This window comes from Beta vulgaris, chromosome 4 (genome assembly GCF_026745355.1).
Source record: "Beta vulgaris subsp. vulgaris cultivar EL10 chromosome 4, EL10.2, whole genome shotgun sequence".
Lineage (NCBI taxonomy): Eukaryota > Viridiplantae > Streptophyta > Magnoliopsida > Caryophyllales > Amaranthaceae > Beta > Beta vulgaris.
Genome location: NC_079205.1, coordinates 21092937 through 21113378, shown reverse-complemented (window position 1 = coordinate 21113378; position 20442 = coordinate 21092937). Strand labels below are relative to the sequence as shown.

At 36.6% G+C, this 20442-nt stretch overlaps 1 protein-coding gene across 5 annotated transcripts; it reads right to left on the bottom strand.

Moving 5' to 3' along the window:
• Positions 1-2237: 2237 nt before the first annotated feature.
• LOC104907341 (pentatricopeptide repeat-containing protein At1g53600, mitochondrial) lies at positions 2238-7983 on the bottom strand. Of its 5 annotated transcripts, XM_048642909.2 has the most exons (5): positions 5176-7983; positions 4907-5079; positions 4681-4796; positions 2361-2562; positions 2238-2307 (listed from the first exon to the last, which is right to left on the bottom strand). In XM_048642909.2, exon 1 carries the CDS (start codon positions 7407-7409, stop codon positions 5343-5345), a length of 2067 nt encoding a protein of 688 aa, XP_048498866.1. In that variant the 5' UTR covers positions 7410-7983; the 3' UTR covers positions 2238-2307; positions 2361-2562; positions 4681-4796; positions 4907-5079; positions 5176-5342. The 5 variants fall into 5 exon arrangements, with proteins under 5 accessions (XP_048498866.1, XP_057250216.1, XP_048498867.1 ...); XM_048642910.2 differs by lacking the exons at positions 2238-2307; positions 2361-2562 and adding an exon at positions 3886-4288; XM_048642908.2 differs by lacking the exons at positions 2238-2307; positions 2361-2562 and adding an exon at positions 4385-4590.
• Between the last annotated feature and the right edge of the window lie 12459 nt (positions 7984-20442).

Below are 20442 nucleotides of genomic sequence, written 5' to 3'. Positions count from 1 at the left end.
TGACTTGAGCGTCGGAGGGGCTTTCCCGGGAACACCCCCGGGCCAGTTTTTCCTTGTTTTGCAGGATTGGAGACTACGAGACTCGGGATTCTAACCTAATTCGGGATTTGACTCTCACCTTAAACATATTACTCTTTTGACTAGTTTCTAGGCAGAAACAGCCGTCAAACTCTTAATGATGCTCCTACCCATTGCTTGAAAATAGAGAAAGTCTTCTTCCTTTTTCTTTTATTCTTCGAGGGGAGGGACAGTCTTCATCTTGCATAGAGAAGTTAGTTATGCAAATTCAATAGTCCAACACAAGTAGTAGATCCCATAAACCGTAAACGTTTTGGGTTTCAAGAGTGTTCGAGGAAAAATTATAGACGAATTGGAAAGTTTTTGTTTGCCCGCAGTGTAAAGCCCGTGCCTCCAAAGTAGATACCGCGAGCGGGGGTGGAATCATCCAGTGCGGGCTTTTCCTCTTTGCTGACTTTTTTCTTAGCCTTGTTTTTGTAAGGATGTTTTAGAGATTATTTATTTCCTAATAGATTGATAATTATATTAGGAAGATAGATAATTAGTTTTTTAAGTCTAGTTAGATCTTATCAAATGCTAATTTTACTCTTCCGCATAAGTCCTAACACAAGATAATAATAATCATCAAAATCCTTACTGTAACTATGATTCACCAAAATTAGGTAGGTGTTGCTCAAAATTCCAGTTTTCCTACAATTTACCTAGTATCCGAAGAAAGACTGATAAAATCACAAGCACACTTCTTTTCAAACACCACAAACCAACGGATACACCAATTTTTGGTAAAAGTCAAAATTTCTCACTATTATAACCACAAAAACACTATATATTTCTTACGCTCCTCAAAACATTCTATTTTCTCCCAAGTTTCTTTCCAAAATCCTTTGTTATAAGTTATAATAGTTCATAATATGTTACGCTTCCGGTTTTACAGATGGGTGATGCTGATACAATGTTATAAATGCATTCATCATACACCCGGGTGTACTTATTTGCTTATTTGGAGCTTACTTATTATGTAATTATACTCATTTGGAGGTTCAAATGACCAATTAGCAAAAAAATAACCTTGAATGTACCACACCTAGGTGTATGACAAAATTCCCCAATATTACAGGTGACGACCATCCCTCAACATATTCCATGAAGCAGCTGATCCTGCCCTCTTTACTATTGTGTTATTATATGTTCCCAGATAGATTCAGAGTAGCAAAATTTGCACCCATCGACCCCCATTCCTTAAGAAACCAAAAAAAAAAAAAAATAAACAGCTTTTTTGAAATCAGAAATTTTGGCCAAGTTATTAAATCTGGACATCAATAAGAACACAGGTAATTGAACATATCTAAGAATTTACAAATTTGACATATTTGGCTATTAGCTATGATTCGGACGAAACCATCTATAAGGATGACAATTGGGCGAGGAGGGTGCGGAGGATGATACTTCCGCACCCGCACCCACATAAAATTCCAATCCCCATTCCTGCCCCCCACCCATTGCGGAGGAAAATTACAGACCCATCCCCGCCCCACCAGGTACGTATTTATATTCATCCCCGCCCCACCAGGTACGTATTTATACCCATTCCCGTCCCACCACCCGCGTGGGTACACACACCCGCGTCGTACCCACTTCATTCCCACCCCCACTACCTGCATGGTTATCCGCACCCGCTTCTCACCCGCATCATACCCACATATTTATATTTTGCAAGATAAAATTATTAATAATATAAGTATATAAATAGAATTTTAATCATATATATGTGGGGCAGGGCGGGCAGGAGTGAGGCGGGGCGGGCGGGGATGGGATGGGGATAGTATAAAATTCATACATGTTTCACCACCCATTGCGGGTAGAATTTTAATCCCCATCCCCGCTAAACCTAGAGTCCTAGACCCATCCCTGCCATCCCTCTCTACATAATTAAACTGGAAAATAGATAAATGCTAAGATCTTTTCTAGAGCACAGCCCGCAAGTGCTCCACACAAAAGTTAATAGAAACTTTCAGAAGCAATTATATTTAAATCTCAGACATGCACAACATATACAATACTGGATCAAGTCCGTCCAATATTGAAAGTTTCTCTCAACAATCAATATATACATGTTGGAGATTTAGAGTATAAAGTTAGTTTAATTCATAATATATTGATAGAGTTGCTTGGTTAAGATGTCGTTAATCGAATGATATATGTAATATAATATGCTATATGTTAGTCGTGGTTTTGCGAGGCATGTTGGATTGCATGACTGAATACTCTTGTGGGTAGTGATGCTTGCATCTCGCAACGCTTTACGTTAGCCAGCAGTGGCCAGTGGGTAATGGTACTCGCACCCAGCGAGCATGGTTGCCTCTCGCGACACGTTACACTAGCCAGCAACAGGCTGGTACTCATAAGGAGGAAGTGGTCGCGGGTCACGACTAGGGTCGCACCTCATGACCTGGTGGGTTTGCCCAGCACGTGGTTCCTGATCTCGCAATTCTTCACGTTATTTCGCATGTTTTGATGGTTAATCAAGGTATTGTGTCGGGTTTTCTGAAATAGTATAGCATTATTATAAATATGAAATCTATCATATGATGAAGGTTGGTTGGAAAAACTATTTCTATCATTTGCACATAAAAGTTCTCAACAAAAAATCAGAAATTCTTCATAACTACAAAATCTCACAAACTCATTTCCAATTAATAGTTTTCATAGTAAGCATGACCACCATTGATCTTATTTGTATCTCGAAGGTGAATTCCATGTAATTCATGCTTTATGAATAAGGTCAGAATATTACTTTTGGGAAAGCACTTCACAGTTAGAAAATTGTTCATCTTGTGACCTTTGTTATTTTCGTAGTTTCTTTAACAATACATCTTAAATGTAGACAATCAGGTTCTAAATCACTAGGGGTGTAAGTGAATTGGATTGGATTGAACATTGTCAAATCCAAATCCAATCCAAAGTTTTTTGGACTCGAGAAATTGAGTCCAACTTCGATCCAAATATTTTTTGACTACAGTCCAGTTCGATAATTTTTTCTTGAGTCCGAATCGAGTCCAATCCAATCCGATTATTATATTATTTTCTTCCCCGATATAGATTTTATTGTTCACAATGTTTTCTCATAATTAAATTTGAAAAATTAGGCTCATTATATCCATTCCATAAAATAAGTCACATACACATTTTACATTATATATCTACATTATATATATAAATATTAAATATATATTTTACTCCATCTGTCCCATAATATAGTGCTTGCATTCCATTTTGGGCGTTCCAAAATATTGTTCTTGTTTCTAATTTCTAATATCACAATTCCTTTTGATTTGCCTAAAAGACCATGTAACCATCATTTGTTTGCTCCATGGAAAAAGTTTTTTTTTATTGTTTATTGAACCTAGGGGTTGAATTAGTCATATACTAGTCCTACATGTACGCAATGCGAGCGAAAACAAACAAAAGGTGAATTGCGTAATAATATATACAAAAAATTATTCATGAAGTTTATTGTATATTTTTGCTTTGTTTTTTGAAAGCCAATAAATCAATGATGATATAAATATTTTATTAATTGAGGATATAATGATAAAACACGGTGAATTTGTATTACTTAAAGGGTATAAAAGGAATTACCATTTTTGGTGTCTCCCTCCTCTTCCCTTATACAATAGAGATTTAATGCTTATTCACCCATTATTTACCATTTTCTCTCCTAAAATCAGCTTTTTTCCCTCAACATTAATTGTATATGATTCATGTTCTGGATTGGATTGGACTGGACTTATTGGACTCCAAATGGGTGAGTCCAAATCCAGTCCGAAAATATTTGGACTCGAAAATTTTAATACGAGTCGAATCCAAAAAAAAAAATTGAGTCCAATCCAGTCCGACAAGTTTGGACCGGACAGGATTAGACTCCGGACTTTTCGCAGCCGCTTACACCCTTATCAATCACAAAATTTCTTCAGAGAGTCGACCTGTTCCAGTGTTCCAATATTATTGTTTTCCTCTACATAAGAATTAGCAATATCTTTTTACTAAGAAATCAAAAATTTTAAACCTGCAATGCAATAGCACAGCATGAAGTGTGAGCCACAAGTCAAATCCAAAATCCATAGAAGTTAGAACAAATATATTTAACAGTCTGGACCACTCTCAAGAAGAACGAGAAGGCAGAAAGCAAAGAGTTCTTAAATCCTCACCACCCAAATGGCCAAAAGCTAAGCCCAGGAAAACAGAGAGAGGGAAGCCCTTGACATGGTTGCTGAAATTCAAAGCCAATTCATAGAATAATTATTTACTCAAGATCATCTTACTTCAAAAATAATGCTACTTAATTAGGTCTTGGCCAAGACCTAAGTTACACTTTAACATTGTGAGCACAAACTGATTGCTTTATTTGAAAATGTTCTTATTTTTACAGTCACTTGTGAAATGTACTAGTATAAAACAAGCACTCCAGCTTTTGCAATATGTTGAGATGTTGAAGAGGCCCAATGTATAGCCTACATTTACAAGGCTAACAATCCAGGCTACCATGACAGATATATTTTTGATTAGGTGGCTCTGAGTTCAATTCAAACATAGGTTTAAGCAACCAAACAAACAGTGAAATATAAAAGTAAGTAAAATCCGATGAGAAGAGATAAATCTTACAGTTAAGCTTCAACAGGAGCACCTTTGCTTGCAATTGAAAGTCACATATTAATCAGCACCATACAACCATGATTGCAATACGTCATACTTAATCTCTGCAACTTATGTCAATGGCACTGCAACACAAAAAGCATGTTCACAAACAATAATCCTATTGTAGAAATAGTGCAAAATCTGAACTTGTCATAGTTACATAACACTGTAAGAGCAAGGCTTCTTATTTCACCATGATAATGAAAGGTAATATCTCCAATGGATTTTGAACTTCAGAAAGTGGTAACAGGAGTAAATCAGGGACTTGATTCACATAGACAACCCGACAACTGAAACAGCCAAGCTACCACTCCTCCCGAAAATTGTGATGATATATACCAATCCACGTAAGATGTGTCACACAAACTAGAAGAAGTAAGCATATTAACCTCTAAATCAATTTTAATATTCAATATCATCTAGTATATATATCTACCATGAAATAAAAAAATTCTGCTATACCTCCAGACTTGGACAGCAAGGCAACTGGATTGACTCCTCAAGTGCGTCTTGGGTCTTCCCAGAATATATCTTTGATGGTCAACCGAGATAATACTGATAGGGTCATATATGTCATAATATGTCTACTTCTCAAACCATCATCATGCAACACTGATCTCCAAGGAAGCCTAATGACTGTATTCTGTCACCAAAACCCAGCTAGAGCCCTGAGATTTTAAATTGCCCATTGATTTTTGTGTCTGTCTAAACGCTTCTGTTTCTTTTTCTCCTAGAGTAGAGTATATTTTCGACAAGACAACATGTGGGGTTGCATTATCAGGTTCCAGTTTCAAAAGTTCTTCAGCTGCAAGCTTTGCAATATCAAGTCGCAAGTGGGACTGTGCTGCACCTAAAAGGGCTCCCCAAACCCCAGCATGTGGTTCAAATGGCATTGAATGGATCATATCTACTGCCTGGTCAAGCAGTCCTGCTCCCCCGAGAAGATTAATCATGCATGAATAGTGATCAGGTCCTGGCTCTATATGGTAGGCGGATTTCATCAATTTAAAATACTCTTGTCCTTGATCAACTAAACCCATGTGTGTACAGGCAGATAGAATACCAAGGAAGGTGATGTCATTACATTGAATCCCCTCAGTCTCCATTTGCGTAAATAAGCGGAGTGATTCTTGTCCAAGACCATGATAGGCATAGCCTGTGATCATCGAGTTAAAAGAAATGACATTTGGTGAAGCAATATTCATGAAGACACAATGTGCATCAGAAATATTTCCACATTTCGAGTACATAGTCACCAATGAGTTTTGAACTGACAAATAAGACTTCATAATCATCTTCACAACATGAGTGTGAAGTTGCAAGCCAATGATTAAATTAGCTAAATCAGCAGCAGCACTGATCGTACTGCTCAAAGTTAGAACATTTGGTCTGAAGGATCCTTGCGTCATCCTAATGTACCAATGAATAGCTCCAGTAGGCCTTTCACTGTTGACTAATCCAGAAATAACAGCAGTCCAAGCAACATCATCCTTATGGGGGATCAAATTAAACAAATGGATAGCTTTTCCCACATCACCTTTTCCACAAAACCCTCCAATCATAGTTGTCCAAGAAACAATATCTCTTCTTGGCATAACTTGAAAAAGATCATAAGCTTTTTCAATTTCATAAGCGTGAACGTAGGATAAAATTATGGAATTCCAAGAGATTATATCTTTCTTGGTCATAAGATTGAACAGCTTCATGGCAGCATCTAGCCAACCAAATTTACCATACATATTGATCAGAGAATTGCATAATATAACATCATACTCAAATCCCATGTGCAAAACTAATCCATGGGATTGACAAGCTTCTTCATACCTGTCATTTTTAGCACAGGAATCAATAATTGTGGTTAAAGTCATAGGATTAACTCTTACAATATCTTCCCTTCTCATAGACAAAAACATAAGAAACCCGTCTTCAAAATTCCCATCCCTCATATAACCACTGATCATTGCTGTCCAAGTAACAACATTCTTACTAGGCATCATATCGAACAACTTCTTAGCATTCTCAATATCCCCACTTCTACAATACCCATCAACCATTGAGGTCCAAGAAACAACATCCTTTTCGACCATCCCCATAAAAATCCGAAACGCTTCATCCAACTCACCAGCCTTCAAATACCCACATATCAAAGCATTAGAACAAACAGGGTCACGCCAACTTCTTGGCATATCATTGTACAATCTCTCCGCCTCCTCAAACATCAAAGCATGGACGAAACCCGTGATCATCGTTGCATAAGATACAGCATTCCGTTCTGTCATCCTTTTAAACAACTCATAAGCCTCACTGATTCTGAGACCATTCTTCACATACCCTGTGATAATAGCATTCCAAGATGCAATGTTTCGTTGAGGCATTTCATCGAACACCTTCCGTGCTTTTGTAAGCTTCCCATTTTGTACATATGCTGTGAGCAAAGCAGTCCAACTAATGGTATTTTTGCGTGGCATTCGACTGAATACAATCTCTGCTTCATTGATAGAACCACATCTCCCGAATTTTGTGATCTGGGAATTGTTATAAGCGACTGATTGATCATAGTTCTGCTTTTTGGAGGAGAATTCTTCTCCACTAAGATGTCTGTTTGATAGAGTTGTGTAACACAATATTAACTTCTTTAAAGATGGAAAATTGTAGCCTCTGTGAACACAGATTGAAATTGTATGTTTTATTAGCATCAGAATGGATGATTATTGACTGACATAGACGATTCTTGTGATTTTAGAATTGTTAAAACAGTGCCTTACTAGCTTTTTTTTTTCTTTTCCTTTCTTCTTCTTATATTTGGCAGTCCGTCTTCGAATATATCCTTAAAATTAGGCGTAGCACAATAGGCTCAATAACCTCCCAATCCAATACCAAAAACAAAATCCATGCCATTTTCCAAAAAAAAACACATTCAACGCAACTGATTGACAATTTCTATCTCTTCTCCTCTCTCACTCTCGAGGAACAACGAGCTAAACTCCATCAAAATTCAGTAGAAACAAATAAAAACGAGCAAAATTCACACTGAGAATCAATTGCCACAAGTTAGGATTCGCGAAAATTCATGTTTGAACCTCAATTTATTGAATTTGTGGTTTGCAAAGAGGTCTGAAGAAAGTTTCAAGCAAGAAAGTTCTGATTTTTCTGTGGAAATTCTCACAGAATTTGGTTTTGTATTCACAACTTTCTGTGGAGTTCTTACTCTCGCTCTTTTGTGTACATCACAACGGCTATCTTTAAAGCTTACTCCTATATACTTCCTCCCTTTCAACATAAGTAAAACACTTTCCTTATTTGGCATATTCACAATAAGTTAAACCAGACTCTAAATGGTAAAAAAAAAATCACTTTTATTACAAATTTGCCACCGAAAAGTAAGAGGAGACCACAACTTATTTATTTCATCACTCTACTTTATTGTGGTCCCAACTTTCTCTCTCTATATTCCTTGATATGTGTGTACTTTCTCTATGCTTCACTTATTGTGAAACAGAGAAAGTGTATAAGAGTATCATATTTATCATAAAAGTGTGCTATACAAGGAAACAAATAAGACTAGTAATCAGTCTTGGATCAAAGAAAGAAGTATGTATAGCCGTATAAACCTATGATGTGGCATCCGTCATCCAGTCACCAACCACTATGCAATTCTTTACACCCCTTTCAAGGTGGAGCTAAAGAGATGAGGCCCAGCTTAAGAGATAAATGGTTGTGTTGTTGTTCAGGTAAGTATTTGGCCATCAAATCTGTAAGTTGGACAGCATACCTCACATGTAAAGTGTTAATAAAACCTTCCAGAACTTGATCTCTCACATAGTGACAATCAAACTTAAGGAACTTTGTTCTCTCATGAAAGATTGTATTATGAGAGATATAAATAGTTGCCTTATTGTCACAAAAAGATTGATTGGTTTACGTTTCTTGAACATCAAATTCTCTAACACGCACCCCATCAATCCAAACAATCTCGTTGCAAGTTTGGAACATATATCTATATTCACTCCGCTGAGGATTTGGAAACTATTTTTGGCTTCTTAGTTTTCCATGAAACTAAGTTGTTGCCAAGAAAAACACAATATCCTATGAGAGATGTCCCAGCAGTGGAAGCACATGTACCCCAATTAGCATCACAATAGGCTAAGAATGTTACATCGAATTGTGCCTGGTAGAATAGTCCCCAATCAATAGTTATAGCTAGGTATTTGATGACATCTTGAGCTGCTTGTAGATGAGGTTGTATGGGACAAGCCATGAATTGACTTAGTTGTTGAACAAAATAGGAGATATCAGGTCTTGTGAGATTGAGGTATAGAAGTCTTCCAATGATGCTTCTATATGTCTCGGGTTCAATGAGAACCTCACTATCATCACTAGATAACCTTACACCTTTAGGAAGGGAAATTTACAAGGTTTGTAACCTCGCATTCCAATACCATCTATGATGTCAAGGATAAATCTCCTTTATTTCAACATTGTACCTCTATCAGTGCTAGAAACTACTATTCCAAAGAAATATCTTATATCTCCTAGTTCTTTGCATGTGAAAGCTTTATCAGGTTTTGCTTTCAAGACTTCTACTTCCATCTCATCATCACCACAAGGTCATCAACAATTACAGCCATAATGACTTGTTTACCACCTATAGCTATGTGCTTTGTGAAAAGAGAGTAATCTCTTTTGCTATGCTGAAAGTTTTCTTGCAATAGGAACTTGGTTAACTCAATATTCCGTTGTCTGGAAGCTTGATTCAGCCCATAAAGACTTCCCTTGAGCCTACAAACTTTCCCACTTTGCTCTTCCTTATGCCCTGGTGATGGTTTCATATAAACCTCTTGATTGAGATATCCATGCAGGTAGGCATTATTGATATCTAGATGATGCAATCTCCAGTTTTGTGAAAATGCAAGAGCAACTAAGCTTCTCACACTTGTGAACTTGGCAACAAGAGAGAAGGTGTGTTTATAATCTTTGCCATCAACTTGTCTGTCACCTCTGGCCACCAGTCTTGCTTTCAGTCTCTCTACTTCTCCATTTGGCTTGTGTTTCATCTGATACACCCACTTGCAAGCTATGATTTTCTTTCCTGCTGGTAGATTAGTCAAATACCATGTTTTATTTTGATCTAATGCATCCAACTCTTTTTGCATTGCTTCTTTCCATCCTCATGAAGTATTATCTCCTTGTAACTGAAAGGTTCTACTATCTTCAGAACATTGTTAAGAGATGCTACATATTCTGTAGAATAATTTTCTGAATTCTCTAAAGCCTTCACCATGAGACAATTATTTTGAGTTTCTCCTTTCTTGTTTTTTTCTCCAGGGAGCTGCACAAGATAGTCTTGGAATGTTTGGGGAAGATTCCTCTATCTTGTTGATTTTCTTACATCAGCACCTTGAGTTGATATATCAGATGCTTCATTTATAGGTTCAACAACATTATCTTCTATCAATTCACTTTGTTCACTTAGATCAGTGGAGCTGTTGTCTGTCACTTTAGTGCTTTTGTTGTTCTCTTCATCACCTGTGTCATTCAATAAAGCCATGCTATTTCTGATAACATCAACAGATTGCCCCTTTTTTTGGTTAGTGAGAAAAGGAAATACATTTTCTTGAAATGTTACATCTCTGCTTAAAAAGATTCTTTTCCTTTCAAGATCATATAATTTATACCCTTTTTGACAGTAAGGATATCCAAATATAACACATCTTATCCCTCTTTCATCAAGCTTATCAGTTGGCTTTCTAGGGCCACTAGCGTACCATAAGCTTCCTATCACTTTCAAGTGTTCATATTCTAGTTTCTTATCCATTACTCTTTTATCGGGTGTTTCCCACTCACCAACTGCACTTGTTAATAGGTTTATCAAGTGAGTTGCACTGAGAATGAAGTCTCCCCACAAGTTATCAGGAATGTTTGCATGAATGTTGAGGGCTCTAGTAGTTTCTGAAAAAAAAATTGTGCTTTCTTTCGACCCTGCCATTCTGTTGGGGCCTCTCTGCTACACTTCTTTGATGCATGATACTGCCTCTCTGCCATAATTTTCCCACACTCTTGTTGGAAAATCTCAGTACCATTGTCTGATCTAATGGGTTTTTACTCTGAATTTAAAATGATTCTCAATATGAGCAAGAAATCCTATCAATACTCCTTTCACCTGCTCTTTCTTGGATAATAAATGCGTCTAAGTTACTATAGAGTGGTCATCCACAATGGTTAAAAAGTAACTTGCACCTAAAATAGCTTTAACATCATAAGGTCCCCACAAATCCATGTGGACCAGATCAAAAACACATTCTACAATTGAGGTACTTGTCATAAAAGGAAGCCTGTGATATTTAGCTATATAAGAAGTATCACAAAAATAATCTTTCAATCCTTTACAATCACAAAAATTAATATGTTTCATTTTTGACAGAGAAACATGACCTAATCTAGCATGAATTAGATTTAGATCTTTTCTCCTGCCTTCATTCTTCTCTTTGCTCTTCCTTGTTTCAGCAGCCATCACTCTTTTATTCCCTTATGTCTCATCATGCTTTCCTGGATTTTATTCTCTCACAACAAGCCTTATAGATCATATTCATTATTTCCAAGAGCTATTGTCTGCTTAGTGAAAAGATCCTGTATATGACATCCATTCTTATGAAAAATAAACTTCATCACCTTATTATCTTGTAGAAGTTTACTAACAGATAATAGGCTGTGCTTGAAATGACTTACAAACAATACATTTCTCAAAAGAATTTCATAAGATAGTTTTATATCCCAAAACTCCTTCACTTCTTTGATTGTTCCATCAGGCAGTCCTACTTTCACCAGACCTTTCAAGTGTTTTATATTGCTAAAAGCTTTCTAATTCCTGAGACGTGATCACTTGCACCAGAGTCAATGATCCAAGAGTTACGGTGTCAACTTTTTTATGACAAGCAGCATTTCAACATATGACATTACCTGTAAAGTTGATGTATGCAGTTGCGTTGTTTCCAATAGCCTTTATGACCTCCTAAACTACTGCAGATATTAGCTTGCTCTCATCCTTTTTTGTCACTGGATTCACCTTGAGAAGTGCTTCAATCAGAAGGTGTTTCTGCAACCATCTCTTCACCCGGCCTCCTTGAACACCTTTCAGCTTTCCTTGTATTGTTCCTCCAGTTTGGTTACTTACTTCTATCCAGATACCCAATTAAGTTGTAACATGCATCGTTCATTGATGTCACCCCTCATTCCACAATCTTCACATTTCTTTGCAAGTTTCTCCATTCTCATCTTCTTGTAATCTTTCTTTTGAAACTACACTAAGGGACCTAGGTGTTTTGGTTGCCTGCTCACATCGAGTGCACTCATTTCACTTCCCAGGTTCATCTCCCATGGGATTTGCTTCTATTTTTCAGCTTGAAGAACCAAGTCATATGCCTTTTTTCAGCATGTACTCATAATTTTCAACCAATAAATGATTATTGATTTATTATCTAACATTGCATTAATGAGAATCAATAGAAATCATGATTGTCGCCTTAAAAGGAAATAAATTTATATTGACTTTTCTAAATAAAGGCAATGAACATAACCTTACATCATTAGCCTAGATTATTGCACGAGCCAATTCATTATAGCTCAACCTTTTACTTATTCTAATTTCCTTCCGTTTTCTCAAGTACTTTATCCCTCAAAGCCAACTTTAGCATAACCTTTTAACACTCAGCGCTACGACCGCACTTTATATTTTGAGTGTTCTTTTATTTGTCCTTTCTTGTTTTTTTCACCTTTGGAACCCTATATTTAATATTTGGTCACAACTTCCACTAAGCGTGACGAGATATCTTTGGCATTGAGCATTTAAGTCAAATAATTCATCAACTCCATCTTGTTGAGGGCTTCATCACACGTTCGCATCAAAAGTCATAGGCTCCAAGGATATCTTGCTAAAGACTTCATTATGAGTCCATACATAAAATCATAGGCTCCAGGCATACTTCATTATGAGTTCATAGAAGATCAATGCATTTACTGGCTTATTTCGGCTCATAACACACACAACTCACAACTTATACAAAGAGTCGTTCGCTAGCACATCTCAAATCAATATAACCTACTTGATCATCCTTGGGGGCTTCTCATTTCTCCTTATTCAAAATCAATTTTCTAAACTAAAAATTGAACTTCTAGAGGAACAACAAGGCATCCTATCATATCTCTACCTTTGCATTACTATCATATCTTGGCATTTGCATTACATATTTGCATCATGCATCACACAAACATTGCATCAAGCATTGAATCCTTTGTCCTTCGTCATAGGATTATAGCATTAGTCATGGAGTCGAACACGCACACACACGTACACCTTTATGTCTAGGGTATTATAGGTCACTCTTTATAGGTCAAGTCATTTCCTATCCATGCACTAGCACCCACATCAGGGGCCGTATGTATGTCCCCTTATTGTTTATATGCAAATTTTTGTGTTCTTTGCATTTACAGGTATCCAGCGTTGAACAACTCTATACGAGTTATAATCCACCGAGGCATGTAGACCTTATGTGAGAAGATCGTCAGAGAGATCATTTTCGCATCTCGAGGACATAAACAACGACAAATCCAACATTATTTCCAAAGAACATCGACATTGACAAATCCAACGTTAGTTCAAAGATATCGATAGCAGTAAATCCAACTTTAGTTTAAGGATATCGACAGCAACAAATCCAACGTTAGTTCAAGGATACCGACATCGGCAAATCCAGCGTTATTTGCGAAGAAGATCGACAACGACAAATCCAGTGCTAGTTCTAAGGTCATTAATTCAAAGGATATCGACATCGGTCAAATCCAGGGGTAGTATTCAGCTAAGTGTACCCATGGAACGGGATATTGTGGACACATAATCGTGTCTCCCAATTTAAGGGTTCAATGATGTAACATACCGCGATCTAAATTGGTTCGACCCAAGGGGAGAACAGTCTGAAAATCCAACCCAAAACAATTTTAAAAGTGTTAAAATCATATTTCAAAGCCCAATTAATTACTTATGATAAGTAATTGCGATTTGATCCCATAAACGAAGTAATTATTCATGATAAGTAATTGTATATAAATAATTTTTTATAATTAAAATTGGATTTTCGAACTTAAAAGATAAAAGAAAATCATTAAAACGCGTTTTACAAAGAGCTGTCAAAGAGTGTCAAAAGCATGGCGGTGCGCCTGGCACAACAATGTGAGTCAAGCGCATATGTCCAATTGTGTCACGTGCACCAAATTGCGGCTGATACATTGTATTGAGCGTTACACAGAGGCGTGCGCCTGGCGCACTTCTCTACGTGATGCGCAATGTTCTTTTCTATCTTTTTTAAAAGCGTGTGCCACGTCTGCGCAGCTCATTGGTTATGATGTGTCAGATACCCAGAGTGCGTGGCACGTGTAATTGTGCGTCACACAGAGACATGTGCCTAGCGCACTCTCTGTGTGACGCGCATATTTTGTTTTCCTATAAATATGTCTTAATTTCCCGAATTAAAGATGGATTTTTCATGCGGTTTTTCCACGCGATTTTCCATACACTTAATACTTCGACTTTTATACACTTTACAAATATCTATAAAACCTCTCTGTAAATCATATATTTTTCTGGCAAAAACACAAATACACACATTCATTCATACACGCGTTCATATCTTGAGGTTTCACGATTGCTCGTCCCGAAGGTTGTCAATCTCTCAAAAACCAAGCCACAGTATAATCCTAAGGGTCCTTGAATAGATTTATTATTTTTATATTGAAGTTACTAATATAACTATCTAATTTATGATGTAGATCTTAAATATAAAAATTATTCTTTTGTAAATTCTAATATTTTTCTTTCTTTTTATTTATTATTCATACGCATGTTGTATGATTTAATGCTTTCATCGCCTCACGAATCGATATTATGTGTAATACCAAAAGAACTGTTCTAATATTAATTAGATAATTTGAATAACCTGCTAGGTTCCGTGTAATTTGATTGCTTAATAACATGTTACTAAAAAACAGTCATTTTATGTGTAACCTGAACCAACATAGGCTAAATTATGTTTAGGGTGCATGAAAATATTTTCTAGATATTCTTTTGCATAAAAATCGACACGAATCGATATTATGTAGAGCCTAGCATTGGACGACCTGATTCCTGATTGTGTTCGTACTCTCACCCCGAACTCAATCTATGGTTCATGACCGTCTACGGAGTCAGACGGGAAAATCTACATTGGATAAGTCCCTAATTTGTCCATACGATTTTTCAATATTCAATTAGGTTTATGTGTCTTCCTTTAAAGACTTGTTGGCGACTCAAAAACATTTTCAATAAAACCTTTACAATGAGGTAGTCAAATACGCGCTCATCCCACGTAGGTGAAATAAAAACACGCCTACTCAAAAAATACGATACATACTCTTTTTATGCCTTAGAATACCATTACAGTTTTGCATATGCATAATTATTATTTAAGCTACCACAAGGAAACTTTTCCATGCCTCATTAAAAAATGTTCTATACGTGAGGTCACCCCAGGGGGGGTTCACGCTTTGTCCTTCCGAAAGCTTCCAGAGCGATAATGTTGGATCTTAGTCATAAGCAAACCTAGCCAATCATGGCACTATTCTCTTGTTCCTAACTTGAGAACTGGAGTGCGTCTTACACGTGGCCTATTAGACTTAACTTAAACCTGACCATAGTCTCAATCATAGAACTGGACTTTAGGTTGGAACTTTTGCATCGATGTTACATGACATTTGCTTGTGATTGCAATTTTTCCTATCATTAACTTGTCAAATTGTCATTGTTATGCGTCATACTTAAAATCGCGTCTAAAAACTAACATATTAAAGATAGTCAATTAGCCAAAACTTCGCTTCAATCAAGATATGTCGAGGGAGAAGTACGCCCAGCACATTTAGTTATGCTTGTTGCACAGCTCCCGCGCCAGACGCACAACTGTGCGCTGCACGCAACAATGTTACGGTGGCACGCACTCTGTGCTTCACATCGTTTTCGTCGATTTAGTCATCTTGGTGGTCGATCCCATGTTTGGTCCATCTGCATTCACGTAGAATCATAGTCATTCTAGGTTTCTCACCTGTAATAACCCTTATGATTATTGCTTTGAAGGGAGTTAGCATGCTACTTATTCCAACAAGATGCATCTTTTTTTAGGGAGATTATTTCCGTATATACTCAATAGTTACGCATGCTTGGCTGGGAGTAGTCCAGGGATGGTGACCTCCTGGGAAGTTTCTCGGGATGCACATAAGTGAGAAAAAAATGCGGCAAAAGAACTTGTATTGATTATTGATAAAACTGTTCATGGACGGGACAACTCTCTAAGCCCGCCCAGATCGGCCCGTTAAAGTTGCGAGCCTGGACAACAATTTTGAAAGAGTTTCTAAATGGACGGGTCAAGCCCGACCCGCTAATATTAATGGGCGAATATGGACAACCTCAAATATATTGCGGGCTAGCCCGCCCGACCTATTTATGAAAATATCTATTTTCTATGTAATTTTATTTTTTAATCTTACTAATTTAGTGTTGATTTATCTTTTAGAATATATAGTTTATTTGCACTAATATCCTTTTGTGACACATAATTATCTATCCAAAAAATTGTTTTATGTAAGTCAATTTTTGCGCAATCTTCCCATTTTAAGTCTAGCTTTTGATTATCCCTGATTGATTAGGTTTGTATATCCATTTTCTTCTATTGAGTGTTAACCTATTTGTGACTTGTTTAATAGGTTACTTATGTTATGTGTTACAATCACTAGTAGAATAAGTGCTTATTGTTGCAGTCAATAAGTGGACTATTGCAGCGGTTTTAGCCATGCAGTAATTAAGGGCATAACAATATCTAATTAACCTATTGATGCGGTTTCTACCCAAAACCGCAGCAATAGGTATTTTTTTAATATTAAAAATATAGATTTATTGCTGCGGTTTCTTCCCAAAACCGCAATAATAGATGCAGGGTAGGTAAAAAAAAAATTGATTTCTCTCAACCTATATTTTTTATAGTTATAATACAATTACAATATAAACATAGTGAAAACAATCCACTATTACAAATCTGAGAAAAACATAGTACAACATTAAAAAAATGAAATGAAAAGACTAAGAAACAAATTAAAATCAAAAAATTAAGAAACTGAAATGTAAGCTAAAAATAAAATACACTAATTAAAAAATAACAAAAAATTCTCATCCTATATTTTTTATAGTTATAATACATTTATAATATAAACATGGTGACAACAATCCACTATTACATATCTGAGAAAAACATACTAAAAAATAAAAAAACTGAAATTAAAAGACTAAGAAACAAATTAAAACCAAAAAATTAAGGAACTGAAATGTAAGCTGAAAATAAAATACACAAATTAAAAAATAACAAAAAATCAGAAAATCTAACAATATATTAATTCTTAACCAATAAAAATAAAAAAATAAAAAAAACTAAAATATCAACCATCGAGAGTTTGTCGTCGAATGAAGAAAACAAAAAAACAAAATCTAACTATAAAATTTAACTAAAAAAGCAAAAAATAAAGAAAACAAAATAAATCGTCGTGCGTCGTCGTCGTTGTCGTCGACGCCGTCACGGCGAACAAAATCGTCGCGCGTCGTCGTTGTCGTTGGCACCGTCGCAGCGAACAAAATCGTCGTGCGTCCTCGTCGTTGTTGCCGGCACCGTCGCACCGAACAAAATCGTCGCGTGTCCAGATCTGCACAAAATCAACGTTGTCGCCGGCAACCAACCGAGAGTTAGTTCGTCGCAACGAACAACATCGTCGCGCGTCTAGATCTGCACAAAATTATCATTGTCGCCGGCAACCAACCAAGAGTTTCTATGTTGTCGGCAAGTGAGAGGAAGAGAGGATTTTGTCGAACAACGAGTTCTTAGAGGAAGACGAAGATGATTGAGAGGAACACCGTTTTTTTAGAGGAAGACGAACGGCTGATGAGGGGAGAGGATGATTGAGAGGGTTTAGAGGGAGAGGAAGACCGACAGATGAGTGGTGTGAAATTGATGAGAGGGAGAGGGAAATGGAGAGTGGCGTGAAAGAGATGAGAGGGAGAGGAGTGAAATGAGCATTGAACTGATGAGAGGGAACCCTAGCTGGACCCTTTTTATATTAATTTAAAAGCCTATTGCTGCAGTTTTTGGTAGGAACTGCAACAATAGGTCCAAATAATATTTTTTAATATATTGTTGCAGTTTTTTCCAGAAACCGCAGCAATATGTTTGGTCAAATGGTAAAAAAACTCATCTGAAACCATATTGCTGCGATTTTCGGCGGAAACGGCAGCAATATGGTTATTTTATATTTTTCTTTCTCTTTTTGCATGATATATTGATGCGTATGGGTAAAACTGCAGTAATATCACCACAACAATAAACAATTATTCTACTATTGAATGTCCCACCCCCACCCTCGCCTGTTTTAGAAGAAGGGACATTGTAACACATATCATAAGTAACCTACTAGACAAGTCACAAACATGTTAAAACTCAATAGAAAAAAACATACATATAAGCCTAACTCAATCAGGGATAATCATAATGTAGACTTAAAATGGGAAGATCGCGCAAAGATTGACTTATTTAAAATAATTTTTCCTTATCTTTATTTTCACCTTTATCTTACATTGTGATTATTAATTTTTTTCTATTTTAACAAATAATTATGTTTTAATCTATATATATTGAGGAAAATTAGCTACACTTATTTTGGAAAACAATAAAGGTATTAATAGGCCCGCGAGCAAGCCCGCCCGTTTATTAGGGTGGGTCATGAACAAGTAGTTAAGCCCGCATAAAATAGCTTTGACTAGGCATATTAGGCCCGTTGGATAAAAATTTAAGGTTAGGCCCATCCCACAACCCGTCCAAGGCCGCAAATGATCACCTCTAGTTATTGAGGATAATTGTTGGCCCTAGATACACATTGATGATGATAGACTCGACTCTGAATGGGTCGGGTGTTACAAATGCTGTCATAGCAATCCTACGACCGCGTGCTGATCGTGTGGATAATTAATTCAAGGTTGGTCGCCTAGTAGGGGAGGATTCTGGGATTATATCACCAGCTGCATATCGAATATGTGATTAGTTTCCAGGCTGGGGTGACCCACATTTCGTATGCCGAATAGGTGGAGTCATGAGGCGCAACGAGGGTGTTATTGTTCTCAAGTGGGGGTGCATGTAATACCTCTCATGATTGCTTTTAAGGGAGTTAGCCGACTACATATTCCAACAAGATGCATCTTTCTTTTAGGGAGCTTATTTCCTTAGTTACTCCACAATTAAGCCTGCTTGGGTAGGAGTAGTCCAGGGATGGTGACCTCCTGGGATGTTTCTCGGGAAATGCATGAGTGAGGACAAAATGCGCCGGAAGAACTTGTGGGAGTTATTGAGGACAATTGTTGGCCCTGGATGTGCATTTATTGACCTTTGATCTAAAATGTAATTTGGAATTTAAACTCAAAGCAGAAAGTTTTGTAAATAATGAAACAGATAGGTAGTATACTCACATAAAAACAACACTTAATTGAAAAAGAACAAAAAATATATACCATCTTACACAATAACATGTACTATTAAGCAAACAACAAATAAAATAATGCAACACAACACACATGACTATATTAAAATAAAATTAAAGTTTATTTTAAATTGCAAAACACATAATTAAATCGGGAAGGCTCTAAATTACTACTCTTTCGCTACGCACTCTGATAAAAAAGAATATAAATTACATGTAAGAGGCCCTACAAATAAGATTAGCAAACTTGGTAGACTAATTTCACCAATAATACGAGTAATTATACATATAACATATGCTTCGTAAGCATAAGAGCACACCACATTCCCATCACACTCTCGTTATAGTGAAACTACTAAACTTAATTCTAAATAAATTTTATCTCCTATGACTAACTAATAATTATAAAGAATCATTAGTAACTCTTTTCTAGAGTTTAGGAGTGTTTTGCTTTGATACCAACTGTAACACTCCGTCCAATTACAAGAATTAATAAACAAAATAGAAAGATTTATTAAGTAGTAGACGATAAAGGAAATATTTTCAAGACAAATAGTGTCGAGACTAGCTAATAAATGTTTATGCTAAAATTTATCACTTATGATGAAATTAAAGTTTGTGGGACGTGTCAACCAGATGATGTTAAAGACAATGCGACAAAAGAATGCAAAGGGGGATCAAAGGGGATGAACACACAAAAGTGGTGACGCGGAAAACCCCAATGAAGATGGGTAAAAAACCGCGGGTGGTTGGAGATCCACCAAACTAATATAGTTCACTATCTTTCTTCGTGACTGACCGTCGTTTACAAGAATGCTTAGTTCAGTCTAATGTCCTTCTCACAATATTGCGTAAAAAACATGTCAATGACCTTTCTCTCCCTTTTACATACCTTCTTTTTTACTTGGCTTTTTCCCCAACGAATACAAAAATAAATTCACTAATTATTACATTAACTTCACGCTTAAATCATGGGAGATCTTCTATGCTCATACTCCAGCGTCTTAATGTTGTCGCTTTTAACGGCTGAATTTATGGCTTATAATGCTCTTGCCTTATTTGGCTGGACCGTTACCATTCAATGCGCGGCTCTTAATCTTGCATCCTTCGCTGTGTCTTTGGGTTGCATCTACTTTGTCA

Excerpts from the sequence above, each read along its gene's own strand:
- LOC104907341 (XM_048642909.2), bottom strand. The coding sequence starts at position 7,409 with ATGCTAATAAAACATACAATTTCAATCTGTGTTCACAGAGGCTACAAT.